The sequence below is a fragment of the Scomber japonicus genome, chromosome 8, assembly GCF_027409825.1.
Source record: "Scomber japonicus isolate fScoJap1 chromosome 8, fScoJap1.pri, whole genome shotgun sequence".
In the NCBI taxonomy this organism is placed as follows: Eukaryota; Metazoa; Chordata; class Actinopteri; order Scombriformes; family Scombridae; genus Scomber; species Scomber japonicus.
Window position 1 is genome coordinate 13,279,354 of NC_070585.1, and position 11,537 is coordinate 13,290,890.

At 41.3% G+C, this 11,537-nt stretch overlaps 2 protein-coding genes across 2 annotated transcripts; one reads left to right on the forward strand and one right to left on the reverse strand.

Annotated features, from left to right (window-relative positions):
* Positions 1-1,199: 1,199 nt before the first annotated feature.
* Positions 1,200-4,298, reverse strand: pcdh20 (protocadherin 20). The gene is made up of 2 exons (XM_053323244.1): positions 4,251-4,298; positions 1,200-3,713 (listed from the first exon to the last, which is right to left on the reverse strand). Exons 1-2 carry the CDS (start codon positions 4,296-4,298, stop codon positions 1,200-1,202), a joined length of 2,562 nt encoding a protein of 853 aa, XP_053179219.1.
* A 1,522-nt stretch (positions 4,299-5,820) lies between these two features.
* si:dkey-27i16.2 (regulator of cell cycle RGCC-like) lies at positions 5,821-9,584 on the forward strand. Its single transcript, XM_053323258.1, has 5 exons — positions 5,821-5,939; positions 6,885-7,049; positions 7,722-7,802; positions 8,402-8,464; positions 9,038-9,584. Exons 1-5 carry the CDS (start codon positions 5,918-5,920, stop codon positions 9,043-9,045), a joined length of 339 nt encoding a protein of 112 aa, XP_053179233.1. The 5' UTR covers positions 5,821-5,917; the 3' UTR covers positions 9,046-9,584.
* The last annotated feature ends 1,953 nt before the right edge of the window (positions 9,585-11,537 follow it).

Here is an 11,537-nt window from a genome sequence, read left to right on the forward strand (position 1 = left end):
TTATTTTTGAGCTGTTAGCTCAGAAGTCCTCAGAGACACCACTCATGTTATACAAGCCTTGTTCTCGACTAACCAGGTTGTTGTACATTGTGTTTTACAGACTCTGACTTGTGGTTTTCCTGCTTTCCTCTCTTATGCAGGTGCACCATGAATGCATTGCTCAATTAGTTTTTGATACCATAAAGATAAAAAATAATGTTGTCTTTTGTAAAAGCTAAAACAATTACCCTACCCTCTTTGTGCAATTGTGTGTGCACAGGTTTGTAAACACATTTCACTCTGACTCATTCATACTTTATGCATCACTTAACCTGATTTGATGTCCCAATTGTTACTCAGCATAGCAAATGTATCAGTAACACGAGAGATAAACTGCCTTTGTAAAGATTTCTTTTTTTAAGCTCCAAACATCTGTCATCAAAACAACAAGCCTTTTAGGTTACTGGGTGCAGTACAGTAGGTTTTCTGCCTTTTGGTGCGATCCAATGCTGTGAGTGAGAAGTGGCGCTATCGGGTAACAGGCGTGAGGTGGTGACTTGAGATGATGGTGTGCCTTCCCTATGCTGTCTCTCATCTGTCCACTGCTGCTCTCCACCTACCGTGGTCATCTCAGGGCTGCTTCTTGAGAGACTTTCATTACCTCCTCATTGGAGGAACATTAAACCCTTTTGTGTATCTAAATACTTTAGACTTCCCATCACTCAGAGTCAGAAATCTGAGAAAGGTCCAGTCAACTTAGCAGACGATTACCCCAGGCACCTTCTCACTGCAGGGGTCAATAATCCCTAAAGATAATGACTGTAATAGTGGTATTTCAGCAATACCTTGCTCTGACATGCTCTATTTTATGGTGACTAATACTGTACACATGACCAGGTGTATTGAATTACAGCGCCATTTCCACAGAATACACAAGATACAAGTCTCTGCTGGTAACTTTGAATACTTCACTTATCAGATCACATTTTTTAGTGTTCTCCTGGTAGCATAAATGAAATATTGTCAGAAAATAGATAAACTTAATCTCCACAGAACTGTTGACAAATGTTTGAATGAACTGTGTATCAGAATAATTCAACACATTTGATGATTAAAATGCAAGAAGCCTTTGGAATATTCAGAATGTGTTTTATTTACAGGCTGATTTTATTCTTGACACTGTGCAAGTGAGGATTATACACATTGCTTGCTTTATTCTGTTAGTCATCAGAGTAATATTTGTCTTTAAGTCTGAGTGAAATCTCATTCTTCTGTTGTGGACATCTTCTCCTCTGTTTCAGGTATAAAACAGCTGTCAACACGAGCAAACAGATGGATGCCAGCATCATTACCAAACCTATTAACAGCATCAGCTGAGCAGATCTGGTAGCACCCTCCTCCACCTTGCAGATTGGGGCCTTTGAAGGAGTTTGAACCAAGAAGTCAGGTGGCCCTGTCCAGGTGGGTGCACTGTCAAGATGGCAGGGTTCCATGCTCTCATTGACCAGCAGATTAACCCAGACAGTGGTATGAAGCGGAGCTGGTTTCCCCCCATCACTGACCACAATAAACAAGTGATGCATTCCCAGGTCATTTCTTACTAAACGTTGAGCTAAGGTGATGTTCCCTGACCTTGAATCCACCCGGAAGGGGCTGTCATTGTGTGCTGGCTCTCGTGCCACAACAGTGTATGTTATCTCTGAATTCAGCCCCGAATCCTTATCAATGGCATAGACCTTTGTTATCATGGTGCCTGCCATTGTCTCCGGAGAGATGGTCAGGCATGAGAAGTTGCTGTTGGGTAGGATCACTTTTGGCTGGTTGTCATTGATGTCCTCCACAAAGACAGTTACCCTGGCAGTGGAAGTCAAAGACACTGGGTGACCAAGGTCTCTGGCCAGCAGGTAAAATTCATAGCGGTCCTCTGTCTCACGATCTAAGTTGGTTGTGGTACGTAATGTTCCCTGGGTGTTATCCACAACAAAAGGTTCACTGTTGTTTACAACATGCAACTCTGTGTACCCATTCTTCCCTTCGTCTGGGTCTGTCACCCCTACCCTCCCCACCTTGGATAATTGTGCTACATTCTCAGGGATGAAGAAGATGAAATGTTGAGTTAGAAAAACAGGTGCATTGTCATTCTGGTCCACCACACGAATGGACACTGTTGCCACAGACTCCAAGGCAGGAGAGCCACAATCTCGTGCAAACACGGTCAGTGTGTGTAGATACTGCTGTTCTCTATCCAGAGAGGCTGACACAGACAGTTGACCTGTCACAGGGTCAATGTTAAAGATGGTAGATGTGTGTTTGACCAGCCTGTAGGTCACCCTGCCATTGTCTCCACTGTCTGCATCTGAAGCTGAAACCTGTAGCAGTGACATCCCTGGCTGGTTGTTTTCCTCCACCTCAAGCTGGTAGTGAGATTGTGGGAAATGAGGAGCATTATCGTTGACATCTGTCACCACCACCCTGATCACACGCATAGGGATGATCACATATCCTTCAGCTGATCTTCCGTGCAAAACCACGGAAATATGATGTTCCTTTTTCATCTCGTAGTCTAGAGGCTTTGATGTGGAAAGCAGATATTTGCCATTCTGTGGGCTCAAAGTAAAAGGCACTTCGCCCTCGATGGCAAAAGATGAGCCTTTAAAGCTGCTGTCATCGTCAAGTTCTAAAACAGCTAAGACAGTGGGGGTCTGGTTCTCTGGTATCACCATAGTCTGGTTTTGATGCTCTGCTATGAACCCGATCTTTATTTGCGGCTCTTGGTTTGCTTTGGGGAGCACAGATACAGTTACCTGAGTCTCTGCTGGGGGGCAATGTGGGCTGCTAGCTAACACTTTCAACACCAGCTCCTCAGAGTCGTCACTCTGGAGGTCTTGTGTTAGTCTGATGCACCCAGTGAGGCTGTCGAGGCTAAAGAGCTTTTTGGCCTGCTCAGAGACTTTGGGGCTAAGGGAGTAAATGATGGCAGCATTTGGGCCTGAATCTAGGTCAGTGGCTGTGACCTGAGCAACCACCATGTTCTTCGGGGAGTCTCCAGGGATGGTGACACTGTGGGGGCTGTCAGAGTTGAAGCTTGGACAGTTGTCATTAACATCTGTCACTGTGACTATTAAAGTTGCTGTAGCACTTAAAGGGTCTGAGCCACAGTCGGTGGCCACTAGCTCCATTTGATACTTGTCCTGAGTCTCTCTGTCCAGAGCTGTTTGCACAACTAGGATGATCAAAGACCTGTCTTCAACTTTTAAACTAAAAAACTCATCAGAACCTTCCAGGTGGTACTGCACCTTCCCATTACGACCGGAATCTCTGTCCTGAGCCTGGTCGTCTAATAAGAAACAGGTCCCCACTGTCACGTCCTCAGACACCCTCAGGTATATTCCATTGTTTTCAAAATGAGGTGCATTGTCATTGATGTCCTCAATGATCACAGGAAACTGTATAAGGTCTTTTGAGGGCCCCACGATAGCATTGTATAGAATAATGCATTCCTCATCTTTTGTCTCCTCAGGGCAGAGGGCCTCGCGATCCATCTTTTGCTCAGTGGTGTAGAAATTCCCTGTGTTTTTGTCCATCCACAGATACTCCTGGGTCAGGAGCTGGTACGGAGGTGGAAAGTGTTTACTAAGTGAGCCGACCAGAATACCAGGCTCCTGTTCCTCTGGGATGGGAAACCGGGCAGAGCCACCCATGATCTGCCTGAGATGGACCAAAACCAGCAGATTCTGACGGGAGAAGAAATAAGCTGTAAGGTGTAATTCCTAGCATTTTTTTCTCCTTAGGATTTGACAGCACTGTTTTTTTTGCATTTGAACTTGAAAGAGTCTGGAAGCTTTTCAAGATAGTGCTAAGGTTCAAACTTCATGCCTCAGTGAGCTCTTTTAAAAGCAGGCAACTGTACAATGAAGGTAATGTGATGCCCCACGCTTATCTTTAACCTATTACTCTCACTCACAAATAACACACGCACACACACACACACACACATACACAAAGAAAAAAGACACATACACATATACAAAAACACCCAGAACATTTGCATATATTTCTGCAATTTCAGAAATTGTTTAATAATTTATTTTTTATCTTTAAAAGGCTCTGAATGGGCTTCAGTGCTTCTCCAGGTGTTCCATCACATATTAAGTACATTAATACTATATTAAGTAATACACCAAAGATCCCTTTTACTCAATCAAAGAACCTGACAAAAGTAATTATACCCTAAGAACGGATATTTCTTGCATTTCTTTTGGCTCACTAACCTGCAGTAGTCCAGCCCAGTTCATATTATCAGGAGTCCCATGGCCCATCGCCATCACACGGCAGCAAATGAATGCCTAGGACTGAGGCAGCAACCTAAACCTGCACAGCTGACAGCATAATTCATTACACGCTCCTCCTACAGCACTTACCTGACACAGAAGAAGTTGGAAGAACAACTGGTTTACCCACCTGAGCTGAAAACATGTTTTTGTAGCAACTCAAGTGTTTCTATGGGTCATGTTGTCTACATATTTCATATTCCTCCAACTTGTATGGGACAGGATTAATGTGCCCATACCACGTGCTTACACAACGATTTTGTTAGTACACCTGTCACCTGATATTTAAAAACTTTTTGTTAATGTTTTATCAGTCTTGTCTTACGTTTTTTCTGTCTAACCACAAAAGCCTTATATTGACTTATAATAACTTTGGACAACAAACAGTTTGGACAATGCTTAATCTTCTTGCTGCATTCACATAGTAACATTAATAGATAATAAATCACTTCTGCTAGATGTAAACATCAGTGATGAAAAGTAATTTGTACATTGACTCAATTACAATTTTAGAAGGAATTTCACAACATTTAGTGCTTTACTGCTTATTTTGCATGTTCAGATTGAAGAAACAAAATAAAAATAATGCATTTTCATAGATTAAACACAATATTTAATCAATAATAACGTTCCATTAATAGGCCATAATATATATATATATATATATATATATATATATATATATATATATATATATATATATAGCCTATATGCTAAATCATGTAAACAAGTAGAGTTTGAAAGGAGAAGTTGTATTTGTAATGGAGTATTTTCACACTGTGGTACATATTAAGTTAAGTAGTTCTTCCGCATACTCTACTCTACCTCAGTGGAAATTTGATAATGCATAATGACCCGCAGACCTGCACAGCTGCCCTTACAGAGTTTGAACAGAAGTTGCACTGGAGCGGCCTCTGTCGATAGAGCAGAATACTGCACCGCTTACATTCTAATTAGCCTACAGATTAAGTTCATTATTATCCCACATTTAAATGGGTTTGACATACATATCAAGAAGAAAAACATATCCTAAACATATCCATATCGTAAAATACATAAAACTACAACACAGCAGCCACTATAGCGTGTTATTGAAAGTTATGCTTTGACAGGTGGAGAAAGAGCTCATTTTTGTGCCTTTTATTCACGAATCAGGAACTTGAGTATAAATTAATCTACTAAAACTGTAGTTATGGTTCAAGCTGATTTCATAGTGTGACAGAGTTTTTACGCGGAGAAATAATCATAACTTCAAACCCAGAATGACTGTAAATTCTTATTGTAGCCAACTGCTTGTACATAAAATACATATAATCAAATGAATCATGAATAATGAGGAGGCGATGTAACTATGTAAGCCTCAATCTGAGTTGCGTAACATCTGTCTGACTCGTTTGGTTTTTCCTTTAAACTTTCCGCCCACTTTTTTCCACTTACAGTAAAACTGGGTTTTTTTCTCTACTACATGATTGGCTGGCCGGGTCCGTTATAGCTGAGCGGGTGTGGAGTCCTTTACAATAAAACTGCAGTCCCGCTTGTCAGCTTTAAACCGCTCTGAAGCCAGACACACACAGCAGCCTGGTGGTGTTTTATTTCACTGCTCCAGCATGTCCGCAGACATTAATACAGGTGAGTCCAACGACTACTTGAAACATTAGTTTGTAATGATGGTACAGTGATAATGATTACCGGCCTATAAGAAACATCAGCCACCAGTATAGTGCTTTCAGAGAAGCTGTAACCTATAGTTTACTTTTTTTTAAACCCGTGTCCTGCTCTAACTGTTTTATCACATGACATTGATAATACTTTAAACCACAAAGAGAATCAGCAGATTTCCAAATAATGTCTTTTTAACTTCTTATTCCTACTTAAGTACATCTTTATTGTTATTCATAATTGAGTACAGTATACTGTAGGCAATATTCCCTTCATCACTCAACAAGTGCTGATCTCTTTGAATATGTGCTCTTATATATATCCTTGCTATACTACATTTTGCTATATATACAGCCTACAGGGGATTGTTAATCTTTGTCATGCCAACCTAATAAAATGACTGTGATAAAAAAAAGGTGGGTAAACATTATTTACATGTATTATTTGCATTATGGTGGTGCATTCAGTCTAGAGAATGCCTAAAATTTTGTTTTGCTTTATTGCAGCCCAAAGCATCAAATTTGGTTTAAATGTAATATTTTTATGTCACAGTTTACAGACCAGGTGTTTTACAGGCTGTTAGATGTTTTATATGCCTTAGGGGCTGTTTGACACATTCAGTTTTCTGATACAACTCAGTGACATAAATTTCAACTGCAGGTTTTGGGTTTTAGTTTTTATTTCATTTCATTCTCACCCACACAATATTTGTCTTTAGTTATTTTTCATATCAGAAAATGAGATGTTTTTATTTCAAAATATAAAATACCTTGAGTTTTATCTGGGCTTTAAAGATATTTTACCTGCCACATTTTACTCAGACTTTTAGTTTTTGAAATAACCTCAGACGATCTTAAAATTCTCTTCCTGTGGAGTAATGTGATTTATCTCCAACTGCTGTCACATTTTCCGCAGACTTGGAGCTCGAGCTGGGCGAACTGTTGCAGGAGTTCCAGGATGTGGTGGGGGAACTGAAGGCCCCTCCCCAGAGCAAACCTCACGTTTACCAGCAGGTCCTGAAAGAGGCCAAGAGTCGCGTTGTGCTTGGGGACGATAGCGGGGTCGAGGACTCAGATTACAGTGAGTGACAAAATCATCACCCGAGAACATTATTACCGTTCAGCACAACCATCACTATGATTAAAATGAAGTTTGCTTATTGTATAAACTGCAGAGAAGGAAAGGCATTATTTAGTGCATCATTTACTGGTTAGTGAGGGTGTGTGGATTCCCCCCGGGTGCCGGTTGAGCCCTTTTATCAGTCCAAACAACTGCAGCTTGACACTTTTAATTTGCATGAAATTAACGGTACAAGAGGACACATCCCTGTACACTTCTATTAAAGTGGCTGTTTTGCTCACAACAATGTACTGGAATGCAATTATGGATAACCCATCTTTTGCGATTGTCTTTTCTCTTTTTTCTTTTTTCTGCTGCTGTTTGTCAACAGTTATGAGATAAAAGAAGAAAGTATGTTTTTCAGCTCCCATGTGTCGTCATTATTGAAAGTATTTTGGCCCCCTAATGTTTCAGCAGGCAAGATGCTTTCAAAAGATGACGCTTTGGGAGCTATGAACAGCAAGCAAGCGTTTACCTTCATTTTACTGCACGTTGTTTATCATTATGCTCAACTCTTGCATTGTGTTAGATTGTTGCCATTGTTGTTGTTGATCATTTGCATGGGCTGGCCTAAGTGGTTGCTTTCTGTTTATTATCTCCTCTGACTCCCTCCTTGTCTCCCTCTCCCCTCAGGCAGTGAGGCTTCTTTGGGAAACAGTTTGAACACCAGCGAGGAGGAGCTTCACACAGCAGGCATAACGCTGGCACCGAAAGGTACTAGAGGCGTCCATCAGCCTATCTTCATCCAGATAGCCCTCGTTCTTACCGTGATCACTATCACTTTTGCTCTGATCACTATCACAACTACACAAAAACCCCTCTACATTAGGCTGGCAGCTCTTTTGTTTTTACACAACAAAGGCACTGCCGCTGTGACTGTGACGTCTCCTGCAGGGGTTATTTGTGCTGTTATGTGGTGGGGAAGCTGGCTCAGGTGCTGTTGTAATTTGTTGCATGCAGATGTACAGACTATACCGTTAAATCTCAATGGATGAAAACAAAGAAAGGTGACCAGGAGGTGTCATTCACTCTGTTGGTGACTATAGAGAATACAACAGAGATCTTGGTGGGATCCATCCAGCTGTGGAAGTTTTATAGCACTAAAGATTATCTTTATCTCAGTGTGTAGAAAAGAAGCTGAGAGCTGCTTTTGGTTTGGTTCATATGTAATACTGGGATTTAGATTAGTTTTCAGCATTTGGTCCAAAGGAAATACCACTGAACTGAACTGCATTTCTCCACAAAAATGTTCCATTACTATTTTTTCCCCCTTAGTTTCTCAAATTCATTTTCTGTCTGTCCTCTTTCTGCAGCCAAGCTAGGAGACACAAGGGAACTTGAGGATTTTATCGACACATTGGACCGGGAACTTGCTGGTACGTATTTAAGAGAATTACACCTCCTATCACTCAATCTTTCCTTTCTTCCATTTGCACTAAAGTTGACAAGCCATCAGGCTGCATTATGTAATAGAGGTGGAGACGCTAACAGTGTGCATGTTTCTTACACATTGAAAAACAGAGTGAGTAGTAGCCACCTTGTTTCTATCCCGTTTATCTCTGAGCACCTCTTGTGTGTAAATGCCATGTCTGGGGACTCAGGTGGACTATCTGCACGCCCTTTAGTGATAATAGCAGACTTGACTACATGAGCATTATGATCCTGCTATCAGCACTAAAGCAGTGGTGTTTCAGAGGACCATGAACCCCCTGCATGGCCCTGCGCGCACACACAAACCACAGAGAGCTAAACATACCTCCACTGCTATCATCGGTCTTGAACATTACTCGAGTATGAACACTGCATATTAATAGTAACTCCCCCTGTATCTTTACAAGGCTCCCTTATTAGTCAAGGCATTCTAGTGTGTGTGTTAATATTTCTGTGTATTCTGTGTCTTATTCTGGCTCCTTAGCTTTTATATTTTTCTCTCTCTCTTTCTCTTGCAGAGATGTGAACAGAGAGATGAAGTGAGCTACGAAGAGGGAGGGAGAAACAGGCTGGGGGCGACACGGCCGGCTACTGCTGAGCAGACAGGCAGATCTACACCTGAGCAGATCTGAGGGAGCAAACGCTCCCATGCCTGCTCCAGGGGAAAAGGTTAACATCAGAAATTAAAAGGCCACTCCATTCCAAAATGCAAGAACACCTTCAGACCGCTGGCAATGCCGCGTCCAGCCAGCAAGACGATATCCCTGCAGCATCAGGTCCAAGAAGTGTGACACATTCCTGAAACTAGACATCTGTCGGGGTGTATGAAAATATGCTGCCTGGAGAGGACATATTTACACCATATTTGAAATTCCGACAAATACAATACAAGGAAAAAGCCCTAAATTATCAGTGTTATATACATATTTTTTTAATTGAGGCTGATCTTTGTACTTCAAGATTACAGCTGGCACTTATTTCAATTCCAAGTTCAGATCTGCTGTTTAGTATCAAATGCCATTTAAATGCAGGTGTTTCAGTGTACAGTTCTTGTTAATATTCTTTTTTTTTTAAATTGTTGTACAGATGAATGCACATACTGTATAAATAAAGCTAAATTCTGACTATATTACCATTGTCTGTCCTTGATTTTAAATGGATCTAAATCTGAAACAAAATGAAAACTGATTCTACACACAACATTGGAAGGCTTTCAGTTTTCTAAAAAAACACTCCTGACAGCACTGACAACAAATTATATTCAGTGAGCTTACACCTTTACCTCCCCCCAAACTGACAGTTGCTAGTGTCACACCACATGTCTCAGGAGGCCCTCACCCATTCGTCTTTGTTTGCAGCCATACTTCCTGTATGTCTAGTCTCATTATGAGTTCAGAGTTTCGCTTCTGCCACAGTATCAGGAAAACCACAAATATAGCTCAAAGGCGATGTGGGGACAGCTTAGGGGGGAAGTGCGTCAGTTGTACCGTGAGAAACATTGCTCATTTAGACTTTGTGCTGTAAGTCGTTGGGCCTTTGACTCTGTTATAACTTATTACAAATCCCAGCTTTGAACTGGAGGAAGGAAACTGTTCTGCTTTGTTTGAGTTGGCTGTGAAAAAAAAGCATCCGTGCAGTTATCTAGCTAAGATGTTGCCCTACATAGTTGTGTTTATATTTGGCTGTCATTTCACTGTAGTGTAGGTCTACTAAGTGTCATCCATTTACAGATGTCTCCTTGCTCATGGGGGAATGTTGGGTCTCTGTAAATAATATTGTAGAGTATGGTCTATACTTGCTCCATATGAGAAGTGCCCTGAGATAACTTCTGTTATTATTTGGCGCTATATAAATAAAATTGACTTGACTCCTCCCTGTTGTCAAAACAACACCGCTTAAGGAAAAAGACGAGGCAGAGGTGAACGTTGTGGTTGTAAAGTGCAATTTTTCAGTAGTCAGTTCCTCCATTGAGTGACATTGGCAGAATAATCCTGCTGAAGTATGCAAAATTATTTTTGCTCTGTTGAATAAGATTTGAGTTGGGTCTGATGCTGAATTAACCAACAGTCAACAATCTTTGAAATGTAGTCACAAAGCTTACTGCAGTCTGGATTTGGAGTGGTGAAAGAAGTCGGGTAAAGGTTTGTCCTTCTGGAAACAGAGACGTCAGGGACCGGCAGTTTATTGAATTGTCATTGTTTTCTCCTTAAAAATTCCCCAACATTCTGTTGATATGATCCATCATCCATGCCACTGGTCCAGGTAATACATTATGGATAGACTGCTGCTTGGGTAGACCTACTTTCTGACATGATGTTAGTGGCAGTGGCCAAAGGAAGAAAGACTGCATTGAAGATACTGCTCTCTGTCTGATTATGTCTTATTAAAAGCCATTTTGTTCAGAAAGTTGAGCTCTGCTCTGAACTCCGGCCAGCTATTTAACCCTCCTGACCGAGACAGGAGCTGGCACTGATTTGTGGGGAGAGGGAGGAGGGGTAATAGCGAATTACCTTAAAACGTGACATACTGTAAAGGAAAGACGAATAATGGGAACAGAAAGAGACCAAAAGGGAAAGTGTTCAAACAATAGGGGAACACACAGAGGTGGTATAGAATAACCTGCTTCTCCTGTGTTGTCTGTTCCACTTAGAGAAAGGGGAAGATGACTGATTGAGGCCACAGCTGTTCAGGATAGCAACAAACAAAGTTGGCTTTGACATGATGGAACTTCCCTTCCTAACGAAGGGCACATCCTGTTTTCAGAGGAGACAGAAGGCGAGGAACTGCAACAATGCAGGAAATGTGATGCTACAGGGCAGATGAAACTGAAAGGCATTTGATCGGAATTCAGTTCCCACTTTGTGTTTTTTGCTGTGTTTTTGTAACTGTGTGTTTCAGATGTGTAGCTCTGTATCTGGTCTGGTGAATCACATTGCTGCCACACTTACCGGCTCTAATCTACACTGTCATTTCATTGTACGCAAAAAGTCACCGGCAGATAATTATGCTGTATGATTT

Bases quoted from the DNA above. Each gene is read 5' to 3' on its own strand.
- pcdh20 (XM_053323244.1), bottom strand. From the start codon at position 4,298: ATGGGCCATGGGACTCCTGATAATATGAACTGGGCTGGACTACTGCAG. The intron at 3,714-4,250 runs GTTAGTGAGCCA...TTCTCCCGTCAG, and splicing joins ACTGGGCTGGACTACTGCAG to AATCTGCTGGTTTTGGTCCA.
- si:dkey-27i16.2 (XM_053323258.1), top strand. From the start codon at position 5,918: ATGTCCGCAGACATTAATACAG. The intron at 7,050-7,721 runs GTGAGTGACAAA...CTCTCCCCTCAG, and splicing joins GGTCGAGGACTCAGATTACA to GCAGTGAGGCTTCTTTGGGA. The intron at 7,803-8,401 runs GTACTAGAGGCG...CTCTTTCTGCAG, and splicing joins CATAACGCTGGCACCGAAAG to CCAAGCTAGGAGACACAAGG.